Genomic DNA, 16,473 nt, shown 5'->3' with positions numbered 1-16,473 from the left:
GTCAAGACGGCCATTATGAAAGGCAAGAATTTAAGTCATTTGTCAATCGGTCACGAGTGTCGTCACAGCAAGGTTACACACATCGAAATCCTAAACTTTTAAATTTTGAGCTGTTTAGGTAGGTTTTTTATTTGGCAAATATGTGAATATAACACAAGCACAATTGTACAGCTACACAGGTTCAAACTGGAAACCATCATTTAAGAACCACAACTACGGCCACACCCACAGGTAACAGATTTGTTTCCTTTTTCTTTAACAGGGTTCCATCTTATGTTGATGCAATGAGTTATTTATCGATCAACAAAGTTCATTATCATGTATGAAGCAAAAAGCTTCTCCAGAGTTCCAGATCTTTCCTCTGTGTTACATCATTTTACAGCAAATCTCTTTGGACTGTGGGTCCAAAAACACTCAGATTGTGATTTTGACAGATATTGCAATTCTGACATGATTCATGATTTTAGTGGAGTGATACATTTTGCATTACATTTTGACTGAAAATAATATAAAAAGTATTATGATGATGTGATTTTTGCATGTTCCCATAAATTTGGAGAAAATGATTTGTAGGTGGTGGTAGAGTTGGGCGATATGTTGCCCCTCCACCTCCTTCCATCTTCTCCAGTCTCAGCTGGGAGATGTTCATTCACTACAATACACTGTGTTCGTTCACCACGTCAAATAAACAAAATAAACTCACAAAGTGTCAAGTAAATAAATATTCTTACCCCTGTATTCCTTTTTAAACAGAAATACATCCATGCACCTTCTGAATTCAAGTTTTTCTCTTTTGAGATGACCTTAATTGGCTTGTTAACTCTTCGTAAAACACACTTCATTACACTCCACAGGAAAACATGTAAAACTCACCTAAATCATCTTTATTAGTTTGTTCACTCTTCCAACAATCACCAACTCTGGTTTTGTCAAAATAAATCCTTAACTCACTGCCTGAAAACAGTGTAAAGAGTCTGACTCTGCAGACTGTTTACGTCTCACTCCTCACCCAGCTCAGTGCACTCCTAGTCCGGCTGAGCGGGTGTATCCAATGCTGCTGGAAGAGAGAGCATCACGGAACAGCTGTCATTCAATAATATGACAAATATAACCCCAAAAATCAGCCAGAAAAAAACAGGTGGCAGTAAATTCAGCACATTGTAGCTAGGCGATATTTTCATCCAATTGCCTGTTGCACCACTGTGCTTTATAATAATATGTTTTGACACATTTTACTTTCATCAAAAAATTGCAGCTCCTGTGATTTGGACATTGTACTGGTCATACTGCGATTGCAAAGTTTGTCAATGTTTCAATTTATTGTTCAGCCCTAATGAAAATCAGCTCTGTCCAATAAACCTGACCTGTATTCAGCTGCGTACACATGCAGCAGAGCTCTGAACCAGGGCTGACTCTGACCTGGCCTCTTCTGTCAGCAGACAGGCACTCAGTTGTGTACTAGTGTTTTGGTACAGAGCTATTATCAGCACACGTTTTTTTTTTTTGTCTTTGACTGTGTGAAAATTAGATATTGATCAAAAGCACACAAACATGAGTCTTACTGGTAAAAATATCGAACTTAACATGTAGGCTGACCTTGGGAGCAGTTCCATGTGTGCTGGGCTGGATTGTAGTTGTGCAGGGGTGGTAGATAATATTGTATTTCTCATAGTTCTAGGGAAAGTGTATTGGTGAAAATGCATCAGTATTTAGAATGAGTATTTTTAGAAACAAGTACACATAGAAACCCAAAATATTTGAAGCTTTGTCACAAACTGGCAAACAAGATTTATCATGGACAATGGTGATTGAGGGCGATTTCACAATAGGGACTCGGGCCTGGATCCGAGTACACTTGACCTCAAAGTCCTGTTTGTTTGATTGAAAAGGTCTCAAGAACAGTTCATGTGTACTCGGATACCATTCACATCAAGTGTGAAATCTAACCAGACCTGAACAAGAAGGTGGACTGTTGTTGGGATCTTACAATTGGCATGTTTTTCTACACCACAGCAACAACATAAACAATTGTTGTGTCAGTAATTGCAAGTGTGCTTGGGTAAAGAGCACTAACATGAAACCTGACCAGGTGGGGAGTGGAGAGTGGGGTAAATCACACTCAGGCATGGTGTGAAGTAGGGCTATGATGGTCCACGGTGACAAAGCAAAATATTATAATGGGATGGTTTTTTACCACGACTGCCTTAATAAGTATGTTTTATTGGAATTTATTGAAGCATAGTGTCATTAGTGTGGCATAGCTCCTTTTAGCAATAGGGCTGTGTATAAGTTTGTGTGGTCAGGGAGAAGAAGCAGCAGGCAAGCGACGATGCTGCTCATAGCGGAGCATAAACACTAAGTTGTCAATGTGTTTCATTTCAGGTTACAGTGTGTCAGTTAATAAATACTGCAGCTTCTCAACACCAAGAAAAGTCTCGTCTGTTGTTTCCCAACTGTTGAATCAGTGACAAGGAAAATCCCAAAGTAAACTAAGCAGGAAATGCTAATGCTAAGCTAATGCTAACGCTGGCATTGTACCTCTATAACTTTTGCGCTGCAATCGTATCCCTTTCAGAAGCTTTGTAATCCAGCCTTGAAGCGTTGCGTCTTCTTGGAGACGTGTTAAAATAAATCCATGATAAATCCAACGCCCAATGTCCTCTTTGATACCATGTTGTTAGCCGCCCATAGGCAATCCCAAGGTGCCTTGGATGAGTCTTTCGACCGATCAGAGGTTGTGTTCCTGACTTGTGTGTGACAGCACTGATCCACAGATGTAATAATGGATCAGTGATCTCAACATGCGATTGAAATTTCAAAATAACATTTGTAGTGATGACGGTAATGAGCTCAACCCCACGGTGGGCATCCTCTGACCCTGGTAACGCTGTTATCGTCACCACTCTAGTGTGAAGCAATTGTACCTAATGTGAAAACTCTCAGGTAGAGGCCTAGCAATGTGAAATACCGTGTATGATTTTTGTACCGATACTTTGTAAAATCATTTAACACATCAGTCTCCAGAGTCATATATTATATATTATATTATAGCAGCCTCAACTGCCACAGACTTGTAGATGAACACTGTCCCGTAGAAAAAGTTATTGGTGTGAACTGATCTGGGATCAGAGAATGCTGACAGTCTGGACTGCAGCAGCGAGCCGGTGGTGGTCTTGGGAAAGTGTGGTGCTCCCTGTGCGGTCAGCGTGTTGATTTGGAGCTAACAATGTTGGTACTGTTGGACTCAACCCCCAGCAGGGGCTCTCACACTTTGTTTGTGTGTGTATGATTCAGCCTGTATGAATGAGTGTGTGTTTACGTGCATGAGAATGTGTGTTTCCTCATATCTGTGATTTGTGTGTGTGTGTGTGTGTGTTCCCACTGAAGACCCAGTCAGTTTGTGTGACCCTGTCACACAGGCCCTTAGATAATACAGCCAGCTGATGAGGTTACCCAAACGGCAGCGGAGGCCCAGCGTGCTGCTAATGATGAGAGGAGGAGTGGGGGGGGGGCACAGAGTGGGCAGAGGAGGGTGACTCACTTTGGTCACAGATATGACTGTGTGTGTGTGTGTGCATATGTGTGTGTTTAGGGGGGATACTTGCCCCACATTAGGCGAGAGAGGCTCTGACCTTAGCAGCTATAATATCAGTGCAAGCTCTGACCCCAGATCAGGCCTGCTCGGTGCTTCAGAAGGGGTGAGAGAGCTGGGGGAGGCGAGGGGGGAGTCGCTCTTTCATTGTATGGCTGGTGTCCCCTGCCCTGCCTCTGCCAGCGCCATGGCCCAGTGAGGGGTGAGTAATGTGAGTAATGGAGAGTAATAGGGTCCAGATAGTGAGTGTGAGCGTAACCCTATTGTATCCTGTGTCAGTAGGGTCAGAGGTCACCCACCGCGCATACTGGTCCTGGCCCTGCCCGACCCATTTGGACCATAAATGAGTTTACCCAACACTAATTACCGGGGGCCTGCCAACGGGCCGCGCTGCTTAATGGGCCTGACAGCTGCCTGTCAGGCCCATTAAGCTGCCCTCCACCCCCCTGTCCTATCCTGCTACCCCTTTAACCCACCCCCAACCCCAAACACATCCCACTCCTCACCCCCGTGTGTTGATGCCAACAGCATCCCTCAGTCACAGCTCTGTTCGGAGCTGTCTGGACCGCCGCGGAGCCGTTTTACGTAATAGTCCTTTTAGAGAACTCATCAGTTGGATGAATTTCCAGTGAATTCAGTCTATCAATGTTTAACGAAGGACATTGGTGGGATATTGCATAATAATAACTACAGAAGGAACACTTTCAATAGAAAATGCAGTCCAGACTACATCTGCGACCATTTTGTGGTGGTGTTTTTGTTTTTAGGGCTGAGTATTGTTTGAAAAATTACGATACCAGTACCAATTCTAGTACCCTTAAAGTGATACTGATCCCAATGAAGTACTTCATCTAATCCCTTTTCTGAAGGTTCTTTATGAAGAACACTTGGTGATTGGCTGCAGCAAAACCATCTAAATAGTCATTTTTTCTAGATCTGGGTACCAAAAGGATTGAATGCAGGTATCATTTGACTGGAGAAGTTTTGATACTACTTGTACTAGTTATTTCAATCAATGTCTTAAAGGTAGTGAGTACTGATACCCAGCCCTAGTGTTCAGACAAAACAAAAGTAGTGGTTCTTGCTGTTATCTAGAAAATAATACTTTTATGAAATGGGTTATTGTGTAGGGGCATCCTGGTAGCATGAATTTTAAGGGTGGGCTCACGCCAGCCTTGTTTATTCCGGTTGAACCGAACTCAGGAGCTTTTACTCCCTTGATGCAGTTCATTCAGGTCGGTGCGAAAGCCGGTCTCAAACTCTGGTGCAGACCAAACAACTGGTCTGTGGTCCACCTTGAAGGGCAGGGGTGTCTTACCACTTTCAGTTCAGTTCATGTCAGGTGTGAACATCAGGGATGTGCGCAAGTACGTGTGGCTGCTTGGGATGAACTGTGGTCCAGGAGAGGTTTCACACCTGTTATTTTGGTTTGGGTCAAACTGAAAAGTCTCAAAAACCAAACAATACAGGTGTAAAAAGACCCTTCATTTCAGAGATCAGTCATTTTGTATGTACATGCAACTATTGTATAACAATGGACTTGAAAAGTTGTGAACCTCCTCTAACTTTTTTTAATCTGCCTCTGTCCCTACTTCAGTGTCTGTTTTCAGTGTCTTAATCTCACACAGGACCTATTTTAATGGCATCTGTTAGTGTTTATTTCTGGTGATGCCACAGGTTACCAGATGCTGCCCTCAGCCAATCATGTCTCAAATAAGTGTGTCATAATTCTGAGATGTATGCTGGGTCCACAGTGTCACATGTCCCATTCTGATGAGATAAATGTTTGTCTTCAGCATAGTGCTCTGAACAAAATGCACACCTCTGTGAGTCAGAAACTTTCTCCAAAGTTAAGAGAATCTGCTTTTTGGGGTATAAAATTTTTTATTATCTTTCTTTTTTAAACTTGGCAAACTGTTGAGTAAAGAAAAGATACAGAGTGACAGCAGGACAGTAGCACTAGTTGTCTTATTTGAGTGGTTAAATGAAGGTACAGACCTGCGTCACGTTCTGACAGCAGTCCTGACCTATGCTCCGCCACAGCTGGAGCTAATAGCTCACTTCCCTTCGCTGTGGTTTACAGGCGTGGAGTTAACCTCGGGGTCAACATAAATGTGGTTTCTGGTTTGAATATACATACAGTCAGTGCCTGAAACCATCTCTGGAATTTTCTTACCCGTACATAAAGACATCTGGTTTATCTGCAGGCTGCAAGTGACTTGTTAGCACTTTTATATCCTTCAGAATAACTAAATTATTAATCCTTAACAGTCTGTTTACAGGAGAGGTAGGTGAATATTCCACAACCAGTGGTGTCATCTTGATAGGCCAATAAAATATTGAAATAGATGCTAAGAGTTGATTCCTAATACCTGAAACATTTGCTGCATTAATGCTGAGATTGTGTCAGTTAATGGTTTTGTTCAGTCACAAGAATTAAAACAGTGAAATTGCAGATAACTTAATAATCATTCAAGTCATTTATCGGATAAAAATAAATTCAAAAAATCAAATAAAAATAATTTTAAAGGTTTACAATATTTCTTTGGTTTCTTGGAACTATAATAATAGGTGTTTCTTCATTATTTATTATGTCTTATACATGAGTTGAGTAATCTACAGAAGATTTAAGTGTGTTTCAGGTTAATTTATAATCAAATTGAATCCTGCAGGATTGAATCGTACTCACAAATGCCATGGAGACAAAAATGTCAAGTTAACTAGTTAACTTACATAAGTAACATACTTATTTTAACCTCAACCATGATTTTTTCCTAAACCTAATCAAGTAATCTTGATGCCTGATCCTAACCAACCACTGCCATGGTTTCACCACTTTAACCATGATGAAAATCACCATGACAACAAAAGTCAGCTGACTATTGTTAACACTTACCAAACAAAAAGGGGAAAAAAAACACAAGCAATATTTGCATGTTTTTTAATATGTCACCCATTGTTGAGAGTTGGGACAAATTTTGTTGACCTAAAAAGAAATCTTTACATTATTAATACTAACAATCTAATTACATTTTTATTTTGAAAGGATTTATATGTAATTTATGACATGTTTTTTGGCTTGCTTTCATTTTTTTAATTTCTGAACTTGCTCTGTCAGAAAACAGCCTTCTCTCAGACAAGAATTCACAATTTTAAGCATTTAAAAAATGTGTTAAAAGCCTTTAAAATCTAAAATTATCAATACCTACTGGTAACATAGGTATACAAATGTGCTATTACAATCATCTTTGTTATAAATCATCTTGTTTATGAAAATATTAGGCCTTTAAAATTGTGTCCCAGTTTTTTGTCAACTCCGTCAGATTTTTACAAAAACATGATTTAATCAGGCATAAAAATGGTTGACTATACCCTAAGGACCCCTGTCTCAGTTTCTTGTTTAAAAAAAGCGAAAATACTGCTGAACCACTGGTATACTGTCTATTTTCAGACAAACTATAACTCTGAAGTTAAATAAGAATTATGGTTTAAAAATGTGTATTTTGATTAACATTAAGAGACTCTGAGACACAAAATGGCTGCTCACTACGACTATGGCGTGAATTGAAAACTCTGTGTGGCATCAACTATGTCAGATCTTACAGGGTTGACGTCCACATTGAATAAAACATTTCATCACTAGGTTAAAAGATTTAATAGCCAAGAATTTGATCTTTTAGAATATATTTCCCAGCATAGTTGAAGAGTAAAAATCAAAAACCCCTCAAATTCTTTTTCTCCCACTTCATGTTTCCACAGAAGTGGGACTGGAGTGTGTATTAAATGGAACTGGTCTGGAGTGTGTATTATTTCTCTGTCTGCATCTGTCTCTGTGCCTCCATCTACAGTATTCTCCTCTAGCCAGCAGCACTTGTCAGTAACTGTCTCTGTGTGTGAAAAAGGCGGGTCCTCCCCCCTGTCCGTCAACCCTGTAGGAGGGCACTAAGCCCTGAGACTGTGGCCCGGCCCAACAGAAGCCCCCCTACCACCAGCACCCCTGGTCACCACCCCACCCTCTACATAGCTTCTAACACCCAAACACACCTCGTCAGCCCGCTCCCACAGCGCTCCTCCCCTCTCCTTTCACAGCTCCCCCACCTCTCCACATGCATGGCATTCACTGTGCATACCTAGGCTGCTAATTCCAACCTGCCACTCCAATCAAAGGATCACGACTGTTGTAGTTTTATTCTCTTTTCTTCTGCTGGGAAACAATGTGTGGTGGATGGAGGCAGGGACAAGGCTATGTGTGTGTGTTTGTATGTGTGTGTGTGTGTGTGTGTGTGTGTGTGTGTGTGTGTGTGTGCTGTTATGTGAAAACAAGGAGAATCATTACCTAATCAGTCATTTTAAAACTTATCTGGCTTTGTCAGGATGAACACTTTCTTAAGAGAGGAGCAAACTGTTGGATTCACTATTCCTGTCTTTGTATTGTTTTTGTACAGTAGTTTATTCAGTGGTTTTCACTGGAACAGTTGTGAAGAACTTCTGAGCAAGTTGTCTTCTAGTAACAGTAATCTCCTCTTTTATGATGATATGAAGATCTTTTCCCTTTCCTTTCTGGCTAGCTAGCTAAAGTTGCTGGAACTAACTTCAAATCTATACTCTAGCAAGTTGCTAGCATTGCTCATCATGTCCAGGTGGTTTTTCCTGTCCTGAAAAATGTTATGTTAAGTCAATAAATTAAATGCATTAGTACTCAGTTGGCCTTGATAAACTAGAAAATGTGTGAGTGGGCGCCCCTATAGCTCAGTCGGTAGGGCGTGCGCACCATGTATTGAGGCTGTTAGTCCTCTGCAGTGGCCGCTGGTTCGTATCCCGCCTGCGGCTCATTTGCTGCGTGTCATCCCCTCTATCTTCACCCCCCTTTCCTGTCATACCTTCAGCTTTCGCTATCAATAAAGGCAAAAAGCCCAAAAAATATCTTTAAAAAAAAAAAAAAAAGAAAATGTGTGAGTGGAACGCTTTAAAATAAATATTACTTCTAATTAGGGATGCATGATAAATAATCTGATGATAGGAAATGTATATTACTATTTATTATTCTGATAATGAAATCATGGCAGCACAGTGGTGCAGTGTTTAGCACTGTCGACCCCCCAGCTTGCGGGGGCAGGGCCTTTCTGTATGGAGTTTGCATGTTCTCCCCGTGTCTGTGTGGGTTCTCCCCGGGTTCTCCGGCTTCCTCCCACAGTCCAAAGATATGCATTCTAGGTTAATTGGTGACTCTAAATTGCCCGTAGGTGTGAATGTGAGTGTGAGTGGTTGTCTGTCTCTATGTGTCAGCCCTGTGATGAACTGGCGACTTGTCCAGGGTGAACCCCGCCTCTCACCCAATGTCAGCTGGGATAGACTCCAGCAGCCTGCGACCCTTCAGGAATAAGCGGTTACAGAAAATGAATGAAATGACAAAGTGGCACACATTTCACCAGCATTTAAAGTTTTGAACATTATCACTTCATACATTGTGCTCAGTTTTAACTGCTGATTCTTTTCTTACTGTTAGACTAGTCGACTAGTCTAAATTAAAATTTGTGGTAATAATTAGTTGCCTGGAACACCCGTAATCCTAATCTGCATGAATAAATAGTTGAATATGAAGTTTGAAACTGTTCATGTTAGGTCTACTATGGGACAATCCGTCCTGTTTACATAATTTGAAAAAATTAAACATTTTGGGTGTCACCTTGGGCTCTCACAATGTGAGAAATAATTGACAAATTAATCAATAATGTAATATAGTGTGATCAAGCACTGGTCCAAATACCACTCAATTAACAATTAAATGGTAACAGGTAAATTTAACACAGCCATGTGATATAGTAAATAAGTTGTTGGTGATTGTTTATTACAAAAATTCAAAAATAGGTCCGCACTCCAGAAACTGCTCCTTTAGTACATTTAATAGTATCACCACATGTGACATTTCGGGCACCAGCCCTTCATCAGACATGCACACCTCCATATATACAACCAATGGTGGTCACACCACACATCATGTGACCACACATGCAGATATACAAAATACAACACACTACAGAAACAGGACAAAATTGCATAATTAGAAATACATTTACAAAAATGTATTTACCCAAAAAAGTGCATTTACAAGCAAAGTATATTTACAAAAAAAAGGGCAATAACATATTTTATCTGCTGTTGTTATTGTCATTAAAATTTTGGGTTTTATTGTGAAGGTTTAATTCCGTTGGTTCAAATACTCAGTATCTCTCTCTCTCTCTCTCTGTCTCCCCTTCTCCCTCTGTGTTTACAGCTCCTTTGTAACAGGTACTGCATGCTGTGAGAACTTCTCCCCTCTTCGTATCTGGGATGTTGAACGGTGAGTCATGAAGCTGATCTGACATCACTCTACACAGCAAGACAATTAACATTTTGGTCACTTTGCTTAGATGTTTTGTTATCCCACGTGCTTCTCCAAGCATGCACTGCAATCCTGCTTAATAGAAAGTCAAGCTGTAATGGGGTTTTCTTTAAGCAACATTAAAGCAGTTCTTTTCCTCATATGTACTGCAGACTGCCTTTTGAATTAAGAATGAAGTATGCCATTACAGCACACTATACACAGACTGGAGGTCATGTATATGTGCATGTTATGATTGTTTGATCCAGATAAAAGTAGCAGTACAGTAGATATACTGTGTATAAACTGGGCGATACAATCAGTGTGGCACTGTAAGTGTGTCTGAACACCTGGGTAGTAGTATTATGCCATTAGAATTTGTCCCAGTATGAATGTGAGGAATGTGGTGACTAGTTTCCACAGTTTTTATGACCATAAGATATTGTTTTAAACATGTGACCTATGAAATACTCTTATTATTGTTTTTATAATGTAATGCCTGGTTTGATGCAGCAGTTTCCCTTTATGCCAGACAGATTTCTCCTAAGGGAGACAAATAAAGTAACGTTAAAATCACTTTATGGCACGTTATCTAATAAAGTTTACCTAAAGCAGCTCTAAATATGACACAGTAGACAGAGATGTTGTTGAAGTCGTCTGCTGCGTTGGCTGCAGTGCTCTGAGTGACTGTTGAGAAACAGAGCTCTATGAGCTCACTGGCCGGCTGGCTGTTAAGGAATTAAGGAATTCCTGCCAATCTAGTATCAGGCATTTCTCACATTCACAAAATCCACATACACAGATTCCGATAGAGCTGCAACGATTATCATTTAATGATTGATTATTAAATTAATCGCAAACTATTTTGATTATTGATTAATTAGTCTGAGAATTTCTTAAAGAAAAAAGTCATAATTCTCTGATTTCAGCTTCTTAAAATTAAATATTTCCTGGTGTCTTTACTCCTCTCTGACAGTAAACTGAATATTTTTGAGTTGTGGACAAAACACAAAAAATTTGAGGACATCATCTTGGACATTTGGAAATAAACACTTTCTGACATTTTATAGACCAAACAAGTAATGATTGATTGAGAAAATAATCAACAGATTAACCGACTATGACAATATTTGTTAGTTGCAGCCCTAGATTCCGAGCACAGCCAGAGTATGGGTGGGAACGGACCAGGTAAATATCTGCAAGACTGATGAGGAAATGAGATGCAGGCAAGGAGGTGATAAAGGCCAGAGAGGATGAGGGAGGTGGGAACAGTAGATGAGTGGGACCATAGACATGTACGTACACGAAACATTAGCCTGTGGATCGTACATCGATGTCGCTGCCATTTTTCTTCAGTTAAGACTGACCTGTGAACAAATGCTGGTGTTGTTTGGTTTCATGTTAAAAAAGCAAAGTCAGCACAATGACAGGTCATCTTTACAGAAGTATTTAAAATGACTTGTTAAGTTCCACTGCAAAAAAACATCCTCTTGTTTACCCAGTTTAGCAGGTCAGTGTTCCCCCATGGCTTCTGTTGATGTGAATGTTCCACATGTGTGGACGAACGCAGCACCAGTGAAGCACAGGTTTAAAAACACCATGGAACACACCAGTCTTGAGCAAAGAGCAGTTCAAAATGAGGGGCCTCTGAAAATTCCTGTGTCTGAAAGGAGAGGCTTAAACCTGATACATCCCGCCATGGCTGCTGTAATTCCCAGCTTTACCTGGGCCAATTAAAACAGGCCAACACGACACAGCACAGGGCCGGACACAAAAAGCCGCTTCCTGCTCCCAAATGGTGGGGAAATCTGAGGAGGGGAGAAGACAGGAGACACACAGGGAGAGTGAGGGAAGGGACGGCTGGGCAGGTTACTCTGGAGGTTGCAGGTGGTGAGGGAAATTGACATGGTTACAAGGTGTAACAGACCCAGATAATGCATGTGTCCTCTACAGTCCAAGTGATTGGTTTTTCTCCCTGGCCAGATGTGAAAAAATGCCCCCAACCTTGACATGGAAATGTATTCATGATGAAGCAACATGTTCACAAAACCGTCCACAAAAACACAATAAAATCTTTGAGGAATATTCCATGTCACTTTTACTTTATCAGCTAAGGTACAAAAAGCTTATACACAACATTAAAAACTCAATTTTGATTATTATATTGATTAAAAAACACAATCAGCAGCAGACTGTAATTGTGTTGCACATTGGAAATAAATAAATATAATTTTTAGGTGGCAGAAGTCTGGACTGAATGCTGAAGACTACAGCAGGACAATGTTTAAAGCACACAGAGGGAGACATTAAATGTATTTCACATTCTTGTGATGACTATAATAAAAGTATCATTCAGTTATTATCTCTTATGTCTTATGTTAAAGAAAATTAAAGGACCAGTGTGCAGGATTTACTTTAGTTAGGTTTAGTGGTGAGCTTCCAGGTTGCAAACACCTCAACTCATTCTCAGCTTCCTAGTGTACAGGAGAATGTATGGTGGCTGTGAAACTCCTGCAAAATGTGAAAGGCTGTATCTAGAGCCAGTGACTGGTTTGTCTGTTCTGGGCTACTGTAGAAACATGGAGGTGCAACATGGCGGCCTCTATGAGGAGGAACTCCTCCCTCTCTAGATATAAAGGGCTTAACCTATGGTAATGAAAACACAACAATTCTTATTTTCAGGTGATTATACACCAATGAAAACATGCTATACTATACTATATTTCAGATCTAGACTGCTAATAATCCGCTAATTATCTCCATGGATGAAATTATGAAGATCCAGCTTTACATACAATTTGTCAAAAAGTAGTGCTCAAAGCTCAACAGCATTGTCTCTGCAGAAATCATGACCCAGTTGTTCAAAATAATTCTTAGACCTTGTTGTAAGCAGTTTCATGTCGGAACTACTTTCTTTCTGCAGTAGAACGTACCAGAATTACTTCCTGCCTAAAGAAAGTAGTTCCTACATGAAACTGCTTACAACAAGGTCTGTGGATTATCTTGAGTAACTGGGTCATTATATCCATTATATTGGAGATAAGGCAGACATTTCTACAGCTGATATCTCCTAACTCTGCACCTCACACCAAAGAAATCCAAATCCAAACAACACTACAGAGCAGGGGAAAATATGTATTTTTGATTTTGGGCTGAACTGCCCCTTGAAGGCTTCAACAACTAAGCATGTTTTAAAACCCATCAATAGTTCAGCCTGTGGGAGAAGTGAGAACACACTTTTTCCTTCATATTATCAGTGTTGAACCAAGCACTGCTCTGCAGCAGTGACAGCACTCCCTCTGTGGACCACATACTAATAATGACAGCAGCACTGTGGGCTGTTTCTACAGTGGGTCTGTCATATGTGAATTAATGCTGAATGCTAGAAAGATATATCTGTAATGCATAGATGAATGCAACAATGTTTCATACTATATTATATGTCTGACAAAGTGCTTCATATCTAGTCCCTGGCCCAACTAAAGGAACTTCCATCTTGTCTTAGTCTACTTTTAAAAAGTTGTTTCTTGTCCAAATATTAATGGCAGATAAGCAGGTTGATTGCGGTTTGAGCCTGAGGGTGAAATGACTTTGTTGTTATCATCCAGGCAGCTTGTTACTGTCTCACGCACACATACACACAATCCCCCCGGTGTGATTTTCTATCTGATAAGCTGCTGAGAGCAGCAAACCAGGCCGTGTGTGGTTGTACAATCAGATGGGTGCAGGGTGAGGGTGATCAGGGTGCATTCTTCATATTTACTGTTATCACATCCATTAAATCTTACCACCACTTTAATCAGCGCTCACACTGTCACAGCCAGGCACTGTGTATGTGTTTCACATCAGAACAGAATCAGCTGACCCTTTATCATCTCCGTCTAACAGATTTTGAACACGTACTCAGGAACACATCTACAGGCATTAGTGTCAAAATTGATCTTTAATATGTTGCAAAATCAACCTTAAATTGAATTAAATCCTGGCATTAGAAGGTCCTAAAAACATTTAACATGGTGATAGACATCCTGGAATAATAACTTGCATGTCCTTGTTAACACACTGGCTCACCCACAATTCCAGTAATACTTTCAGACACTGCAGATACATTCTCCTCCTATGACACACCACCAGCAGCCCCTACACCCACCAGCATCAGCCTCACACCCTGTGCATTAGTGTTACTGCGTGTGCCTTTGATTCAACATCCACCTGAGCCAAAACATCATAAACCCGACACTGTTACACCTGCAGCACCAAACAACGAGCAGCAAAACAGCTGCTGCCGCAGTGAGATCACAGAAGAGACATCGCAAGCTTCCAGGAAGGATTCCAGCAGTCACTTCCTGTCTGTGTCTGTGGAAAATAGTGGCGGCACTGTGAGAAATGTTTACATTGAAGGACAAGCAGAAGTGCTCACTGTGTTTGTCATAAATCAGATCACTTGTTTATGGCATGCTGTTTAACATGTTGGCTCACCGCTCAAGCAGTGAGAAGTTGAATTTAAACACGGTTGATGCTGAACAATTGAGACTGCGATTTGAAAGGGTGCAATTTTCAAATCAGAATAGACATTATTAACTTTAATATCTGAACAAGCTGTAATAAACTGAAAGTTTAGACAGTAACTATCAACTTCCTTGGCTACTATCTAGTCATTCATACTTAAAGCCAGAAACTCCATTCAAACCTTATAATGCTCTGTATCTTAAATTTCACTATTGGTTTTAACCAAATTTTAAATCCCATTCATACTAATTCAATGCTTCAACTCTTCATACTCCTCCAGCTGCTTCTTCATACAAATTAAAGCCAGCAATTCAGTTTATTGTCAGCCTTTCAACACCACAATGTCTTCAAAAAATGTCTTCTGTAGTTATTATTGCATTGAGATTGTGATTTTGAAAAAGTGCAATTTTCAAACCAGATTTTCAAACCAGATTTTTTGAAAATTTTCAAATCAGAAGAAACGTAAGCCAGGAACTCCGTTCAAACCTTATGATGCTCCACATCTTTCATACATTATGAGTTTTAATCAAGTTTTCAACCCCATTCTTACGAATAAGATGCATTCCCACTTTTCCAGCTTCTCATACTCCATCAGCTGCTTCTACCTACAAAATAAACCAAAAAATTCTACTAGTGTCAGATTTTCAACAACCTGCATTCACACTACAGTTTCTTCAGATATTGTCTTGATATTGCAAACCTGGCAGATTTTTTAACCTTTTTTTTAATAATTGCAAGTTAGATATTGATCATTTCAGTCCTTTTTGATGCTTTCCGTGACTAATCTACATTTGTACCATCATTTTCTTGATGTTGGCACCGATACGCTAACAGCAGGTTGTAAACTTGTATGGTAACACTTAGAGAAGACGGGGGGTCATAAAGCCCAGGCTCCCATTGAGCTCTTGCAGCTTTGATTTTAATTTCATTTAACACTTTCTCTTTTTTCCTCCACTGCAATTAATTCTGTGTCCTTTTTTTTCGTCTCGGCTGTACAAAGAGGTCTTATGATCAGCCATATAGAGGGGGATCCCACACAAGTGGCGCCATTGGAGCAGCACCCCAACTTTTCACAGTGTCTTCGCTCATGGCTAAACACAGAGGGGGAAAAAAGCATCAAAGAGAAAGAACCCTGACCATCACTCCCAACTCCCAAGATTCCCCTCTGTTCCTTTAGAAAGGGAGACCTCCTTTTTTTTTTTTTTACAATCAAATGGCCAGGCTAGGATTCCTGACATTCCTGAAACTGAAATGTCTGCGTCGGGGTGGACGCTCTGTTATACAAATTGCAGGCGTATTGTCTTTGCAGCGCACACGTGTATGTGACATTTTGAAAGTGGTCATTGTTGATGGGTCCCAGCAGCCAGCGGCCCTCCTCTCCACTGTCTCTCACGTTCCCCCTGCTGCAGCCGGCTCAGAGGTGCGGGCTAAATTGGGTGGATGTGCAGCAGGTTGCGTGGCTCCCCTCTGTTTGTTTTAGGGTTTGTAAAAACCTCAGCAGGGTTTCTTTTCTCTACCTGTCTGACGGCTTTTGACAAGAGGGCCTGTTTCTCAGTGCGTCCCCAGGCTCCTGTTTAGAGCTCAGACTTAACTTTACAAGAGCCTCCAGCCACTTCTGACACAAAAACACACACTGCTTTTCTTTAACTGTCCCCACACTAAAGGATAATTCCCTTCGCTTCTTCTATTTTTTTCAACATTGTCAATTCATTAATGATTCCTTTCACAACCTGCGTGTGTGTGGCCCCTAAAGCCAACCTGACTCCTGCAGTGAGACCAGACAGGCTGAAATCAGGACTTAGACCCTGTATGTCACACAGCCAGTAGCCCCTTCATAACAATCACTAAGTCTGTGCCCCCCAGGGCCACCAGTCTACCCATCTCACAAAGTAGCTGCCACACTGCAGCTCAAACTGCTTTGTTCTCAATCAGCAAGATTATTTCTCTCCAAAAACGATGATTTCCATTTGAATTGTTGTTATTTTAATGGTGAGGATCATTCTCATTAGGG

General features: G+C 40.7%; 1 protein-coding gene across 1 annotated transcript in view; it reads left to right on the top strand.

Moving 5' to 3' along the window:
- Window positions 1-16,473, top strand: part of fbxw4 (F-box and WD repeat domain containing 4) — a 61,310-nt gene that overhangs the window by 29,104 nt on the left and 15,733 nt on the right. The window contains exon 6 of the mRNA XM_084736140.1: window positions 9,867-9,932. Coding sequence (XP_084592266.1) covers window positions 9,867-9,932 — 66 coding nt within the window. The remainder of the gene's footprint in view (window positions 1-9,866; window positions 9,933-16,473) is intronic.

Source organism: Lutjanus erythropterus, chromosome 14 (genome assembly GCF_056507025.1).
Source record: "Lutjanus erythropterus isolate fLutEry1 chromosome 14, fLutEry1.hap2, whole genome shotgun sequence".
Lineage (NCBI taxonomy): Eukaryota > Metazoa > Chordata > Actinopteri > Lutjaniformes > Lutjanidae > Lutjanus > Lutjanus erythropterus.
Note: the sequence above shows the minus strand (reverse complement) of the source record. Positions and strands in the feature narration are given on the sequence as shown.